The sequence below is a fragment of the Daktulosphaira vitifoliae genome, unplaced genomic scaffold (assembly GCF_025091365.1).
Source record: "Daktulosphaira vitifoliae isolate Bord-2020 unplaced genomic scaffold, ASM2509136v1 Scaffold_1, whole genome shotgun sequence".
In the NCBI taxonomy this organism is placed as follows: Eukaryota; Metazoa; Arthropoda; class Insecta; order Hemiptera; family Phylloxeridae; genus Daktulosphaira; species Daktulosphaira vitifoliae.
Window position 1 is genome coordinate 65,922,498 of NW_026099572.1, and position 18,395 is coordinate 65,940,892.

Here is an 18,395-nt window from a genome sequence, read left to right on the forward strand (position 1 = left end):
TACCCGTAACATATATATATATATATTACCAATATTAAAATATAAAGACTTAATAATCATATAAATATCGTTTTAATTTTCAACCTTATTAAAATGAACATTATGATTTATGTCTTGAAATTATATTAATGATTTTTCAATATTTCTTACAGGTTACATTAACATTGGTTTTGGCGGTAAGACCGGCTACTATTTTAGTTCGGCTTGCGTACTACTCGGAAGCTTGACTATGTTTTTCATCGATTTGCATAGGAGAAACGTTGTTCGTCACAAACATAATGAATCTGGAACAAAACAGTTATGTGTGTCCACTTCATGTCCTCAACGACGTAAATTATCTTTTACTGTTGAACCGGAAGAAGTAGTTGTTGTTGAACCTCCGGTAAATATACAAGGCAACATCGTAGGTATGGGACTACTTACACCAGGCGTCATTGGTCCTACCGACAAACCAGAACTCACTTACATATCTGAAGAGGGCATCGCAGATATGGATTTACCAGACAACTTACTCGATGATCTCGACTACATTGGAGATTTTATAACGTCCTGCAATAAGGTGGAGAACTACTTAATGCTAAGCGAGTTCGAAAATAATTTGATTGCCGAAATGCCGGTTATAATGGACCGGAAAGGACGACGATGGTCACTTGCCAAACAAGCCGAAGAAGAGACTCCGAAGGGTGGTAAATGGCGGCTAGTGGCTGGTCCTAACAATAGGCTGATAACTGTCATTGACGAAGCGTCCGTTTAAAACTATTTATATTGTGTAGATTATTTGATTTGTAATAAATATTTATTTAAAATATTATAATTGACACATTTCGTAATGTAATGTTGTGTTCATTTTATCTTTATTTTATAAATCAAAAGTTCCCATACTGCCTGTAGAGATGAATTACATTACGTTAAGTTTGTACATGCAAAGTATTTAATGTATTTATTTTAGTTAATAATTTCCTAGATGTTATTTTATTTATTTGTTGTATTTAAAATTATCTTAATAATTTATTATCGCCCATATGTTTTTAAACTTACCTGACGTACATTTTCTACACAACAAAATTTTACAAAATTTTCAACTAAAACCTTAATATTATAATAATAAACATATGAAAGCATTTAACTGCCAATATTAATGATACGAACTCGCTAATGTATCAACTTAATCAATTTATTTCAATTGTAATGAATTCAATTAGAAAAACAATTATTTGTACTTTGAGTTTTCTTCTTTCAAAATATACACTTTCCATAAAATTCATTAAAAATAAAATAACTAATTTTTCAAAATTTTGATAAGATTTTATAAACATTAAAACAATGCAAAGGTTGTTGAGAGTAAATTTAAAAGAAGAAATATTGTAAACTATTGTATAGTGTGAATTGTGAATTGTAAATAAGTAATGGAGAAAAGGCAATATAATTTTTTACGACTTCATTTTCGTGTATTACTACACTTGTAACTTATCTATTAATGAGTATTTATATTTTTTTATTGATAAGTATTGGTGTTTAATTAGAACTATAATAAAAATAAGGACATAATTTGCTATTAAAACTGTCTCGTACGTACGTACAATTATATTTAAAGTAGCTTATATCTCTAAGACAACCGTCGGGTAAACTATTGGTTGGCCAACGAATTTGGATTTGAATTTGTAAATTAAAAGGAGAACTATAGGGAAAACTATAAACGATAACTTAATATAGAAATAAATGAAAGGAAAATAATTTTTTTCAATTTGTATCAAAAAAATGAAATTCATTTAAATACAATGTTTAACTTTTATATGAACATTACCTATTGTGAGATGTTTTATTAATGGACTATTTTACTAATACTAATTAGTTGAATATAAAAATAAATGACAATAAAACAATATAAATAAATTTTATCATTTATCCGCATTCAAAATAATACTGGAATATTTATTTTTTTAATTCATTCTGACTACATTTTAATAGCGTTTAGAATATATATTAGTTTTTCTGAACAATTAAAAAAAATTAACTTCAAGCTGTTTTTATTTTATGTAAAATTTGATATAATTCTATTGTTCGTTTCCATTACGTTTTATTTTTAGTTTCTCAAATATATTTTATTTTTATCTACAAATAAAATGATTCTATTGTTCAAATTCATAATAGAACTTACATGTTTTTATTAATTATAGATAATACATATTTGTTCGCACTATGTTTTTATTGTGATTAAATAAAAAAATTGTATTTATTGATGTTAAATATAATTTATATTGTTACTTTGAAAAAAATGTCTGTTTTTGATAAAAATGATTCATATACGAATACTTGGTTTTATAATAGTAATTTAATCATAATCTGTACATACAACGTAAAAACAGTAACTTGAATATGTAAACAAATTGTTTTTTTCTTCTCAAGTTATAAAACTTCAACTTTTAAATTTTAAGTGATTTTCAGCCTTAGGTTTTTTTTTTTAATTTTATATTTATATAAAATATTTAATCTAATATGTAAAATATTTAATATTAAATAAAGGACATTCAGTAACGTACATACATTTTTAATTTATTTTTGAAAATGGCTCCCTTACTACTTGATTTTTTTTAAAGTAGTGCCGTAAGTGGAAATTTAGAATCGTTTTTCGCAGTATATGTACTTAACATATGTATTTACGTTTATAGATTCTAATCATCCGAATTGACCCAAACTAAACGGTCATAATATAAGAAATCGCACATCTAGAACAATTCTACAACAACTGGAAATTTGTCAATTATAAGTTATGATAGTATTGAAATATTCTATTAATTATAGAATAATTAATAATTTATAGATAATTTTCAAAGCAAAGTAATACATAAACATTTTTTACTTTATGATAGTATACATTTTTATATTTATCCATTTAATGCCTGCCTTATTTCAATTTATTGTGGGCAGACTTATTAATTTAAAATGTAACACTGTCATAATTCGACTTATGGCACATACATAGTTTAAATTCAATACTGCCGTATTTAGGTGTATGACTATTTTAAAATCAATTTGTGTACGCAATATAGCCACAATCAAAATATGGCAGTATTACATTCACTTTTTTTGTTGTAAAAATCGTAAAAGTTCATAAATCTAAATTTTTGGTTTTCAGTAAATATTTGAAGAAGTCATATTGTAAAGTATTTTTATGAGTACAGTAGAATCTCATTAATCCGGACTAATAAGGGCTCTAGGTTGTCTGATTTAATTAAAGTCCGGATTAAACAAAATAACCAAAAACATGTCCATATTATAGATTTAAGAATATTATATTATACTAATTATATATATGATATACAATATATATGTATTGCAACATGATATTAGGTCCAGCAAAAACATTACATATTAAAAAACTTACATATCAACTTAATGCATATACATAATCATATATAAATTACTAATACATAGTTTATGATAACTTTAATGACGGTAGATAAGAATATATGTACTTATGGGAAATTCGAGGAACTTGCTTTTATGTTTATTTTAGTCTACGGCATAAACTACGTATTTTTCGTAATATTAGACAGCTGTCCGGATTAAGCGAAGTCCGGACTAATGAGATCCGGATTAATGAGGTTCTACTGTATTTATGTTTTTAGTTTCATTTTCATAGATAAAAAAAATCGGTAAAATATTTTAATGGTTTATTATCACTCATATGATTTTAAACTTAACTTACACAAATTTCTTATTAATGAGTATTAAATTTTTTTTATTAATAAGTATAAGTTTTTAATTCTATTATAAAAATATGGACATAATTTGTTATTAAAACAGTTTCGTACATACATACAACTATAAGTTAATAATATTTAAAGTAGCTTATATCACTAAGACAATTGTCGGGTGCACTATTGGTTGATCAACAAATTTGGAATTTAAAAGGAAAATTAATGAAAAAACAATAAACGATAACTTAACTTAGAAATTTTGAAAAGAAAAATATTTTCTTTCAATATGTGTCAAACAAATAAAATTCATAAAAACACAACGTGTCAACTTATAAATAAACATATTAAAAAATTATCATTACCTATTAAATACATATAATTATGTGCCTCACATTCATCAACAACAAATTAATGAAAATATTAATGGAATACGGAAATCTAACAAAAAAACCCAGCACAGGGGGGTCGCGGTACAGTGGTGACGTGGCATAGTTGGATCAAGTATAATGATATCTGACAGTGATTAAAATCACTATCAAAACTAAACGCTTCGATGCAAACCTTTAGATAGTGTTTAATTTTAAAAAAATTGGGTGGATTATTCCAAAAGCTACATGATCTGCTAGTTCCTTATTAATATCTTGATTAAGATAAAGTATGTCGAATGAAAAAAGGATTATTAAAAAATATTATTTCTCATAAAAAAATTGTGTTCATCCATATACTTTTCAATATGTTATAGCATAAATTTAAAAATATAAAAAATAAAATCGAGAATTTTTACACGAAAATAGCATTTGGTAGCCATTTTCACCATGAAGACAAGTCCAGAGGTCAAATTTTTTTTTTTCAAATTAAAGTATATTACATAATCTTTAATTTAAGGTATATATAAAAGTGTCAGTATTTCTGGAACCTTCTCAAAAGTTAAGTTGAAAAAGTTAATTTTTTGTGAAAAAGTTGTCTTTTAAAATCCCTCCTGTGGGCAGATAAAGGGTCAAATTTACAAAAAAAATATATTAAATGATAGGTAAAGATATCAAGCATCTATAAAAAAAAAATTATATTGATATGTTCAGTTTTGAAAAAGTTACGGCACATTTTAGTAAAAAAAATTTCGAAAATTTCGAAAATTAGCGATTTTTAAATTTGTAATTTTTTTGGAGGTTTCCCCCATTTACGGGGAACGATGGAATTTTTTTCAATTTTTAAGGGTAATGTCTTCGACTATATACGATTTGTGATCTTTTGACATATCGTTGAAAGAAATCCGTTCGGTGAGAGCTGAGAAAAAGTGGTAACAGACACAAAAAAAAAAAAACACACATCATAGTAAAACCAATATCTTCTCAGCTTCGCATCGAAGCTAAAAATGTCAAAATTTACTAATATTAAAAATCAAATTTTTTTGTGGAATTTTCCTCATTTACAAAAAATAAGGTAGTTTTTAAGGGCAATGACTAAACCAGATATGATTTTTGTTCTTTTGACGTATGGTTGAAAAAGACGCCAGCTGGAAGCACACGTGTAATTAAAAACCTCTATTACAACTTGTAGAAGTGCGCCAAGTTTCATACACAACTAGGCGTTTAATGGAATTGCNAGCACACGTGTAATTAAAAACCTCTATTACAACTTGTAGAAGTGCGCCAAGTTTCATACACAACCAGGCGTTTAATGGAATTGCCTTGTTCGTGTTAACGCCATATTCTATAGAAGACATTATATGTTTGTGCATACAAATCCTAAATATCGAAATTTGAGGTCTATTCAAATAGTATTCTGCATTTTTATAGGCATATCTAATAAACAATCATTGATAACTAGTATGTTATGTAACATAAAAACAAAAAATTAGTCTTTATAAAAATTTAATGATACACAATTTATTTTAAAGTTCTAGTGATACTATTAAAAGATTTAGACAATAATTTGGTAACTTACGTTTCATAACTATGATAGTTTTGACTTTTTAGTTAAAAAGTGTGTATTTTCTAAGATCTCAAATTATTATAAGAGAACAATGGATACAGTAATATAAAGAAGGTGTATTAAGTCACAAAAAAAATTTGATCTAAAGTAATTGATTTAATAATGAAAAAATATTTCTGTATTTTTTATAATCATGCAAGACATAAAAATGAGTTGCTTTACAATTGCATTAATCCTATTTAAAAGAACATATTATGTTTTTTTTTGAGGGAGGAGGGGGCATATGTTAGTAACCTGCTCGAGACCGCCCATGCAAACTGTATTTTACCTTAGAGACCGTGACCAATAGCCAACATTTCGACAGACGAGCATCAATTCTGGATCGCACATCCCATAATGAGTACAATATCAAAACATGTTCTTTTAAGGTAGGTTTTATTAAAACTAACCTACTTTGTAAAATTAATTCAATATATTGGTTTGATAATTAGCATTTTAAAAATAGACTAAAATAATACTTCTTTATTTTTCTAGTCATACCAGTTTTTAAAACAAAAAAACTTCTCATAAACATATAAATTTATTAAAAACAAATATAGTAACAAAAAATTTTTAAAGAAATAAAAACAAATGTAAGAAAAAAAAATGTATAACAATAAAATAAATTAGGTAAAAGGCAAGAAACGAAATTTGTACAGTTCGTATTTTTTTCTTTGTATAAAAACAAATTATAAAATAACGATAATTTAATGATTTTAATAGGGATGATAAAAGGAACATAAAGTTTTAAAAGTTTAACAAATTTGATTACATGAAATAACTTGGGGAGGTAACTCAATTAAAAATGTTCTTCGACACTGTTTGATGGATTATAAAATAATTTTAAACTATTAAAATTTTATTCGTGTTCTGAATGTTCTTTAGAATCAGAATCAGAACTAGAACCAGAATCACTTCTAGAATCAGAACTTGAAGAAGAATCACTACTAGAATCAGAACTTGAAGAAGAATCACTACTAGAATCAGAACTTGAAGCAGAATCACTACTAGAATCAGAACTTGAACCAGAATCACTACTAGAATCAGAACTTGAAGAAGAATCACTACTAGAATCAGAACTTGAATCAGAATCACTACTAGAATCAGAACTTGAAGAAGAAGAAGAATCAGATTCAGAATCAGAATCGTCCGAAGAATTTATTTTTGAAATCTTTAAGACTATTCTGTCTTCCAATTCATCAGGTTGGGCCAAGTAAATCTCAACGCTACTAGAGTATTTGAANTTGGGCCAAGTAAATCTCAACGCTACTCGAGTATTTGAGTCTATTCGATGATTTACATGCGTCGAGAGCGTCTGTAGACCGTGTTGTGTTAGAGAAAAGTCCTGTTGAATTTTAAGAAATAAAATGCGAATTAAAATATTATTATTATGAATGTTTTCATTAAAGTGTATAAATTAATTTTTTACCATCGCAATCATAGTCAGTTTCTGAATCGTCTTTATTTTTCGATTCGTCGTCTGAATCAGATGTTGAAGATGTGGCCCTTAATTTCAACACTACTCTATTTTCTTTGTATTTACTCGAGTGAAACTCTACGCAGCTTGAGTATTTACACCTCTTCGATGGCTCATATCCATCAAATGTATTTGCCCTTTTCAACGATTGTGAACTATTACATAGTTCAGTCGACTTAACCGAATTAGTAGGATGTATATCCATATTTTCGTAACCTGATAAATATAAACAAATTAAGCATGACTATTATTGTAAAAAATAACAAATATAACCGATGATTAAAAAAATTTTATTTCATACTTTTTTGACGTTCAACTACATAAGTCTCATCGTCATGTTCGACTTTTCTTTTCGTAGATGATTCGTCAAATTGTGTTGAAAACAGTTCTACGAGTATTTCGTGAGGGTCCTTCCAATAAGATGCACGTGATCGGTCAATTTTTTCTATTATTTCTTTGGCGAACGGTTCATAGTTTTCTACTGGAACTGCTATGGATCGAGTAGATTTGCGGTACGAACGCTTAGGCATGTCTTTTGCTGTAGTTTTAATATTGGATTCAATTTTAGGATTGTCACTCAAGTACTTTTTTTTATTGACAGGAGCCTGTTTCTTAAACGGAATTGTAGGTTTTCCACGCAATTTTTTGAGCTGGGCAAACAATTTTTGCGTCTTCGTGCTCATCGTTACAAATAATTTCAATAATTAAAACTTGAAAATGTCAACGACGTTAGTTTTGAGAATAATTAAAAAAATTGATGATAATGTTGAAAGTCAAAAAATTCTCAAAGATAACCTGAGAGTAAAAATGTTTGCTAATTTACAAATAAAAAATTTTATCCATAGAAACTATTAACAGAAAACTTAATTAAATATATTTTTTTTAAATATTTGGAAACGTACAAAAATTGCTTGTTTATTTTTCTTAGTAACATGTATGGAACAGCTTTAATTGAATAATAAAGTGCTATGTATTAGTAGATTATTTCATTAAAATTTCAATTTAATATTTTGTGATTATGTAAAAAATTGATTTATAAAATAATTTAAATACAATTCTTTTGTCTACAATCAAATAATTCGTGAAAAATCCAGACAAAGGGAGTTGCTTTTAAACAGCCGTATTATCATAAATTTTCTAAGAAAAGGAAAAACCCAATTGTCTAAACCATGTGGACTTTATGTAAAATTTAATTAAATTTTTCCATCGGATTTTTAAGAAATGGTTTAACTACATTTTCTCGAAAAAAATAAAAAAGTGATTTTTGTGAACTTGATAATTATTTCTTGTAATTATGTAGGTAAGTTGAATATAATGAGAGAACCAGAACAGGATTTAGGATTAGAATAGTATACTATTGTAACATTACTCTTGTTTTTTATGTATTTTTGAAACATTGCAGAAATTATGATATGGAAAAAATGCCTTTTAGTTATAAAATAATTCATTCTCGCTTATAGTATTCCATTTTCCAACACTAGGTAGATATTAATCTAATTTTTCTTCTTCAGTTTTTACTCAAAATATGATACATGACAATTTTTTCTCGAGAGTCTGTAATACCATTGATATTCATTCGTGATCTATATAAATACTAGTAGTTAGATTAGTGTCCATAATAACCAATTGTTTTAAGAATTTTTATTTACATTAGGAATTTCTGTCAACTATTAATATTAAAAAAAAAATACGTTTTATAACTGATATTTCTAATAATTCTGCATTTCAAACATTGTAATAAATGTTACAAGGAACAACTTAAATATATGAGATATTTAATTTAAGCAAAAAAAAAATATTAAAGTGTATCAAAGTAGAAAATTTAATTAAATGTAATAGTAACTTTGTAGAATTTAAAGAACAACGATTTTGATTATGAATTTCCAACGGAAAATAAACAATTATTTACTAATAATACTTCTTTAAAAGTAAAAATAGTTATTTTAAACTCAAGAGGGCGAAACATAGCCTTTTCCCGAATACTACATCAATAGCGGCACAGTTGGTCTTGCATTGAAAGCATTGAAGATGCTGAAACTGTCTATGTAATAATCATTTTTTAATTGCGTTCTAGATCTTTAAAGTTCTATTTGTTATTTTAATAATGTGCAATAAAATATTTTTTAATTCAATACATAAAAAAGTTAATTTTTTTTGTAGTATTGTTTCAGTTATTTTAGAAAAAGTAAGTATTTTTCTATACACGAAAATTCTTACAAAACATTTAGAAAAATTAAAATAAAGCATTATTATTAGAAGCAACCGCTTGCTAAATGGTAGCCTGGTCACACTGTACTTACAGTCTACAATTACAAAATTTACTCATAAATTTAGTTTTTAAAATATCATCATCAATCATTTTTACAGACTTATTTAGAATTATAAATATATATAACAATAAGTGGTCCTATACATTTTTCTAGGGAGGATATTTTTCATAAATTTTGATGAGTCAGCACTTTTTTAATTGACGAATTTTTTTTTGTTGTAAAATTTTTTAACTACAAAAAATATTTAAAAATAGATTTTTTCTGATTAGTTTGTATGAAAACTAACTATTCAAATTATAAACATTGTGCTTTTATTTTTATTATCAAGATCCTTCAGGTTTAAGATAAAGTAACTCATTTTTTTTTTTTTATTCTTATTTCATATAAACGGTTGCATTAAATTGCAATTGATTTTTGTTGAGCCTGTAATTTTAGTTGGAGCCTATGTATACAACTGAAAAATTACAAATTAAAGCATAAATTTATTAATTTTGCATATTTTTATAAATGTATGAATTACATATTTTTATTTAAATAATATATATTTTTGCTTTATAAAAATTAAGTCAAAAATTATTTGGAGAATACTTTTTATTTTTTAAAGAAAATTAGCATTATAGTTCAGTTATTTTAAGAGAATCCGGTCTTTAATTATTAATTTAAGACCACATGAGGCACATTTACTAAATGAAGCACAAGCCACAAGATAAATGTTATTTAGCTGCTTTACCTTCATTAATTTTAAATACAGTAGTAGTAGCCAAAACATAGGAAGAATATTGGTACAAACTGATATTGAATATCGATCGATATTATTGGCCATATGGGAAGAGCGGCTATCGATTTTTTTGAACCGATAGTAGACCCAAAATTGCCCCCTACCCGAAATAAAAGTAAAAACCAACACGGTATAATTTTTAATTTATATTTATACATAAAGAATGAAAAAAAAAATACATATATATAATTAAAGTTAAAAATAGGTAAATGTACTATTTAAAGTATATAGAATGCATTTGTAAACTCTTGACATGCATCATTTTTACAATACATGATTTCCCGAATACATAATTAAATACATGTTTAATCTAATGTACACGTAATCGTAAAGAACTTTTTTGAAAACTTATGAACTTATTAAGATTTTGTGATTTATGATGTTCCTTAAATTAGTAGTTCAACTTTTACAATATTAACTTTTACAAATTGGTAAAATCAGCAATATAAGGAGTTATAAAAATGAATCAAATTATGTGTACTTGAGCGAAAATAGTACAAGTCAATTTTTGGGTAAAATGAGTTTGATCTGAATATAAATATATCAAATTTCACATTTTCTTTGGTATAAACAGAAGCTGAGAAGGTATTAATTTTACTATGATGTGTTTTATTTTTTTTTTAGTTATTTTTTAGCTTCGATGCGAAACTCAGAAGGTATTAATTTTATTATGATGTGTTTTTTTTTTTTTTGTCTGTGAACGCTCAATCTCAGCTCTCGCTGGACCGATTATGATGAACAATATGTCAAAAGATCAAAAATCGTATCTAGTTGAAGACATAACCCTCAAAAATTGAAAAAAAAACTCCCTCGTTCCCCATAATTTTTTCATGGATTGGTAGCAACTTACGGTTGTCGAATTAGTAAAACTTATGTTTCACACGCTTGGGGTACGAAGTTCCAACTCGCATGTGACCATGAATTTTTTGCATTTTTTTTTAAATTCTTTTTAAGTTAGTATAAATTTTTAACTCGTTTAATTTTTATCTCATTTAGATTCAATAACTTCAATAAAGATCAAAGATCCCATCACTTTAGTCGCCCCTTGCAAGAAGAAATTTCTTATTCGTATTAAAATTATTTTACTATATTTTAAGTTTTCGCTTCGATGCAAAGCTGAGAAGATATTTTTTTGTGACTATCATTTATTTTCTCTGCTCTAACTTGACCTACTTTTTTCAACAATACGTCAAATGACTACAATTCGTATCTATTTATTGGTTATTTTAGTTAAAGTAAAACATTAAAATTAATTCAGTTCATATTTCAATTGTAGTATCTTCTTAAACACCAAAAGTTACTATAAAATGATTACTATTATTAAAAATAGGTTAAATATGTCATTTTGCTTGTTTTTAACATATTAATAATCAAAATCAGTATTAATTTAAAACAATTTTTTTTGTTCTTAATTATTTCTTAATAATAAGTAATAATATTAAAATTTAGATAGAAAAAGTCTAATTGCACATATAAAACATCGCAAAAAGTCGATTTAGAAAAGTAAATTTTTGCTTCTGATGAAAGTTCCTTGTAGTCCAATGCAGTAACAAACAATTTTAATTGAAGAATATTGTATCAAGCCCTTTAAATTTTTATACACGTAAAAGTAAAGCAAAATATAACTTTTTCATTATTTTATAATTTTTCCATATAAATTACAATATTAAATTACTGGATATCAATTGTATACTAAATTTAATAATTATAATTAGTATTTATTCCTATATTATGTTTTAAAATCAAAGACCTACTAATCAGGATATAATCAAAGAAATAAGAGTTAGAGTTAAGTTGCTTTTGGAATAATACACCAACTTCTCTAAATGAAACACTATCTACAGATTTGCATCGAAGCGTTTCTTACGACAGTGATTTTAATCACTGACAGATATCATCTATACTTGTCCCATCTATGCCTCATCCACACTGTGCTACCGTTTTTATAGACCAATTTATGTCCTTTTGACGCTTTGTCCCTTTTGCCTTGTAACCATCGACATTTTATTAATACAGGCATATTAATAGAGCTCAGGTTTTTACGGGATAATACGGTTAGATTCTTTTAAACTGATTAAAGTGAAATTTTAATAAAAATATTGGAGACAATAGGCTTACTTTTGGTATACTTTTTATGAAAACCTTAAGTCATTGAAGAGTTTGAAAGAGATTGACTCACACATATACATTTTTTTTTCAACTAAATTTTTGAAAATATTCCGGAACATCTGTCCTCTTTAAAAATATATCAAATCAAAGTGTACTTCAATATTAAAAAAAATCATTCCACTATTATTCTTTTATGAAAAATTAGCCATTGTAGAAAAATGTTCAACTTTTACAAAAAAATCACTTTATTTTATATGTGAAATTTAACAGATTAGCATAGAAGCGTTTTTTATGTTGTGGTATTAATCACTGTCAAATATCATTTATACTTATTCTAATTATGCCATGATCCCATTGTGCTGGGTATTTTATAACTATCATATTTCGGAGATGAAATACCTGATCTACGTATTAGAAATACGTACATTTTAATTTTAAATATATATATATATTTGTATTGTTTGGGTGAGTGTATTTGATGTTTCATATTTAAAATATATTTCACCTGTACTTTAAATGCGCACTTAAAATAATAAAAAATTAAATTTAATAAATTAATTTATCTTATGTACATTTTAAAACTTTATATCAATCAAATGCAAAATATAAAAATTGAATACTACATGTAGGAATTAAAATTTTTTTTTTTGTTCCAATTTCATTGCATACCTGGAGTTTTTTATATGGCAAAATGTTTGGGGGCTTGACAATCATATGTAAAGTCAAACAGGGCGTACTTATAATAAAAGTATGTTGACATCATAGACAGAAATTTTTTAAAAAAAATTTAAAAGTTCAATTTATCTTTTACCCATGTTCCTGTCAATGATTTATATCAAAGTAATGTGAACAAAGTTTTAGTTCAGGAGGGCTTAAACCTCTTATATGTTCTGCTATGTGTATCTACGGATACAAACAGGGGCGGAATCGGACACTAAATGCCTAAATGGGAAAGTTTTTTCAAAACCCCAATTAAAAATTTTAAAAACATTTTATGCTCGTTATACTTATTCAAAAAAAGCAATCATATTTTTACTATATTAATTTTTTTGATTAAAAAATAAAACTAAATAAAGTAGTTTATAATAAGTAGTATAAAGTAGATTTTATGTTTGTAAAATCTAATTTTGCTATGAAAACAAAAAATATTATAATTGGCTTATGTTTTTAGGACATAATCACCTAAAAATAATTATTTTTATATATTATATTATATTATATACAAAACTATGTATAAAAATTTTTACAATATTATTAATTAATATTAAAAAATAAATAAATAATTTCTAAAGAATAATTACTTAATAAGTATATCATAATATAATAAATAAAAATGGAACAATAAATCACATTTCAAATAGTATCATTTTTTGATAAAATTCAAGTTGATAGACAAAATTTTAAAAACAAAAAAATTATAATAAAAAACTATATACTTTCAATTTTGTTAACTATTTTAACAGAAGTCACTTGATTTCTCTTAAAATAATTAATTTTTTTTTTAGATTTTGTAAGTGATATTAATATATCACTTAATCTGTTATAAAATAAATTTTAAGTCATTACTAATATCGTAAAGACAACTTTATTTTTTTGTAGCAACATATGTATTATTCTGGCTAAATAGAAAATGTTGGCCAATTACAACTTTTGGATCAACATTGTAAAATTTATAAGCATTCTAAAATATAGGCTGTTAGAACGTGGATATTGCTATTTTTATAATATGAATATTTTTTGATGCATTGGTTCAAAATTCGTTATCGACTAATTATTTAATTTTTTAACAAGATCATTTTCTATATTATGAGATAAATTATTATCTATGTTGCTATTTAAAAAAATTAATATTAACACCCCTATATTAAATACGCGATACAAAATACTTTATAACAAATAAATAGATACATATGAAATCATCAAAAGCCAAAAACAATTATTATTTAAGACAAATCAAGTGGCTAGCATCAAAAAAATCTTATATTACTATTATCCATCATAAAAATAATTATTTTTCAAATATATTTTATTTTAATTTAAAAAATTTTCTACTCATTATTTTACTATTAAGTTTTTTTATTTTAAAATGGTATGGATTAGTTTTATACAAAAGCAATAGCTATTATACAATTAAAAAGTAATACTTAAATATATAAAACAATTTGAAATATTTAGTTATTTAAAGTTTAATGATTTCACAAGCCCTTAAATTACAGAATCACTGTAATCTAGATAAATTACTCTTCTTCGTCATCGGACTGAATATAGTTTTGATTATCTTTAAGTTCCTTTTGATATAACTGTTTAAACACAATGAATTCTTCAAAAGATACTTTAGCAACTTTCACAGCAAAATCACTATCACTTGTTTCAATTATTTTCATTAATGATGGATTACCAGTAACGTGATTAGCATTATCTTTTGGATCTCGGTGTTTCCATAAGCCGAGCCTAAGTAAAAAATTATGTCTACATTTTAAATCAAAAAATGATTCTGACATAACATGAGTGGTAACAAATTGACTAGGACCTAATTCCATATTGAATAATAGGTAATTTAGTTTATCTTCTATTTGTTTCCAGTTATCAAACATGATATTAGGAGAATATGATAATAATTCTAAGAGTCTATTATGTTTATTACCAACATAGGGTAAAAGTTTAGGAATTCTTGATAATATTTGTTTACGATTAAGTAATAAACAAGATGGTTGATTTACTAATAGTTGTCTTAATTTTTTATCATCAAAATGACAATTAGTCCAAGCAAACATACACTCATGTAATTCACTTCGATTAACATTCATTAAATCAGGTTGAGAATTGACCATGTCTAAAAGATCAGGTTTTTTAAAATCATATTGACTTAAATAATCAAATATTTCAACCCAACGAGATACAGGATAAAGTCTCAATTTTTCTTGATGATTATTAATAATGTAAGCTAGTTTTTCGTCATTTAAATTCAACTTTTTGGCAATCTGTGAGGTATGTTCAGATATATGTGTTACATTTGAGTTAGAAACAATAGAAGACATATACTGTAACTTGATAGATTTCAGTAAATATGATGTTATGCATGTTTGACACACCTTCAAATTCAGCATCTTCTGAAAATAAATTCATTTAAAAAACTAAAATCAAAATTTGTTAGAATAAATGATTTAAAATTAAAATCTTAGTTAAAAACATTTAAAAGTAATTAAACATTATAGTTAAATAATTCAAATATCCACATAAGATGATGATTTTGATGTCTTAAATGTCAAAGAAAATACATTTTATTCCTAAAGTGATATTAAAAATATGTGTGTTATGAATATTAATTAATATGTAAACTGCATAACATGTAATTAACAGAGTATTTATATTTATACTAATAAAACAAAATAAAAATTTAATCTACTAATTTGGTTATAATTTCTACTTCGTTAGTTATATTCAGTAAAACGAGTAGATAAAATAATTATAAACGATTAAAACTTACCATTTCTAATTGTATTTATTACTTAAATAAAATAAAGTATTAATATATTAGACTAACATTTTGAAATATATTTAACATTTTCAGTGAGTGAACACGTTATCACATTTATGATAATGTAGAAGTATTGATAAGATTTGCAAATAGATTATAAAATAAAATCTTAGTGATTTTGTATGATCAAAAAAAATTTATTCTGAGTCTATTTGGTCATAAAAACATACATTTATATGAAGACCCTAATTCACAAAGGGTCTTCATATATATATATTTTTTTTTTTGAACAGTGTATTATAAAACAGCCGAAAATTATTCTACCGGCAGTATATTTTTATATTATTTATAGCACTTAGGTATTAAAAATATGTATAATTTAAATTGAGGATTTTACATGATCGTCCTTTAGTCATGTTAATATTTTTCATTATTATTTCAGTTAGCTTGAATACAATGATTGGATTTATTTAAATTAAGATGCAACATGTTTTTCACCCAAAAAAAAAATTTGATTCCAGTTATTATGAAAATTATTTGTGTGAATCTTATTAAACTTAACGCGGTATTTCTTTGTTAACCATTGTCATAAGTGTCACTGCTATGTCTTGAGACTACTGCTAGCAATTTAGAATGTTACAATAAGAATTTTTTATTATAATATATTTTACATTTTAGTTTGGATGCGAAGTTATTGATAAGATATTAATTAATACTACGATGTGTTTTTTTTTGTTTGTTACCAGTTTTTCTCAGCTCTCACTGAACTGATTTCTTTGAACCATACGTCAAAGCATCACAAATCGTATCTAGTCGAAGACATTGCCCACAAAAATTGAAAAAATGTCCCTTGTTCCCCGTAAATAAGAGAAATCTCCAAAAAAAATTATTAATTTTTGACATTCTTTTCTCTTTTATTTCTTAAAACTATCATAACTTTTTGAAAAATGAACAGATCAACATAATATTTTTTTATATTAAAAATTCTGATTTTTTTTGAAAATCTAACAATTAATCTGCTCACAGGGGGTGATTTAAAATAGCAACTTTTTTACAAAAACTAACTTTTTGAACATAATTTTTGAAAATGTTTCCGAAATACTCCAAGCTTTAAATATATGTCAAATTAAAGCTTACAATAAATACTATAAGTTCAAAAAAAAAAAATTTGTCCCGAAATCTTTTCTTCTAAGTGAAAATGACCTTCGAATTGAACGAAAAATGTAATTTTTATGTAAAAATTACTGTTTAACTTGAAATATTTAAATACTTATAACTACCATACCTTTTTTGAAAAATAAACAAATTAAAATAATTTTCTTTTATATTAAAACCTTAGATATTTTTTTTTCATTTGATACACATTTTTTGAAAATCTGCCTGTAAACCTGGCTACAGGGGCGATTCCAAAAAGCAATTTTTGCACACAAGTTAAGCTTTTTCAATTTAATTTTTGAAAATATTCTGGAAATATTGACTCTTTTATTTAATCTTAATTTTTGTTTATATTATATACTTGACTACGAAAAAAAAATTCGAAATATAGATGTTCTTTTTGATGAAAATGGCAACTGTATTCAAAATTATGCTATTTTTGTGTCAAAAATTTTGGGTTTTGTATTTTAGCTTCAATGTGAAGCTGAGAAGGTATTGGTTTTACTATGATGTGTTTTTTTTTGGGGAAACCTCCAAAAAAATTACAAATTTAAAAATCGCTAATTTTTACATTTTTTTACTTAAAACTGCCATAACTTTTTCAGAAACAACCAAATCAATATAATTTTTTTTATATTATGATATAATTTTATATTAGATGCATGATTTTATTTGGAATATTTTTTTTATAAATCTGACCCTTTACCTGCCCACGGGGAGTATTTAAAATGACAACTTTTTCACAAAAAATTAACTTTTTCAACTTGACTTTTGAAAATGTTCCGGAAAGTCTGACACTTTTATATATATCTTAAATTAAAGCTAATGTAATATACTTTATTATGCAAAAAAAAAATTTTGGACTTTATTTTTCTTCATGGTGAAAATGGCTACCAAATGCTATTTTTGTGTGAAAATTCTCGATTTTGTATTTTAAATTTTTAACTTTATTATGCTATTATTGCTTTTGGAATAATACACCAACTTCTCTAAATGAAACACTATCTACAGATTTGCATCGAAGCGTTTCTTACGACAGTGATTTTAATCACTGTCAGATATCATTATACTTGATCCAACTATGTTACGTCACCACTGTGCCGCGACCCCCCTGTGCTGGGTTTGTTTTATTCTATTTTAAAATATCTTAGAAGGGGATACACTGACTTTCATGAATTTTATATAATTTAATTGAAATAGAATATAAAGTTAAACTTATTTAAATTTTTTTGCTTTTTTTAAGTCCAAAAAGTAACTTTAAAATTTGAATTAGGGTAAACTGCTAATTTTATCAATCAACAAATGCGACGAACATTTGCCAAATCGGTAACATTTATGATTAACACGTTTAGGGTACGAGGTTCAAATCTTACTTCTGGTTCAGCTACGTTTCATCTAATCCTTCAACTATAATTTCTACGCTATAATGTATTTCAATTGTTTACATTATCAGTTT

General features: G+C 25.3%; 2 protein-coding genes across 3 annotated transcripts; both read right to left on the minus strand.

The window, feature by feature from the left end:
* Window positions 1-6,901: 6,901 nt before the first annotated feature.
* Window positions 6,902-7,832, minus strand: LOC126895056 (uncharacterized). Its single transcript, XM_050666523.1, has 3 exons — window positions 7,451-7,832; window positions 7,102-7,365; window positions 6,902-7,017 (listed from the first exon to the last, which is right to left on the minus strand). The coding sequence occupies exons 1-3, from the start codon at window positions 7,830-7,832 to the stop codon at window positions 6,902-6,904; spliced, it is 762 nt and encodes a 253-aa protein (XP_050522480.1).
* Window positions 7,833-14,361: 6,529 nt separating this feature from the next.
* Window positions 14,362-15,908, minus strand: LOC126896044 (uncharacterized). Of its 2 annotated transcripts, none has more exons than XM_050668477.1 (2): window positions 15,794-15,908; window positions 14,362-15,416 (listed from the first exon to the last, which is right to left on the minus strand). In XM_050668477.1, the coding sequence occupies exons 1-2, from the start codon at window positions 15,794-15,796 to the stop codon at window positions 14,544-14,546; spliced, it is 876 nt and encodes a 291-aa protein (XP_050524434.1). In that variant the 5' UTR covers window positions 15,797-15,908; the 3' UTR covers window positions 14,362-14,543. The 2 variants fall into 2 exon arrangements, with proteins under 2 accessions (XP_050524434.1, XP_050524435.1); XM_050668478.1 differs by having other exon boundaries at window positions 14,362-15,413; window positions 15,794-15,890.
* Between the last annotated feature and the right edge of the window lie 2,487 nt (window positions 15,909-18,395).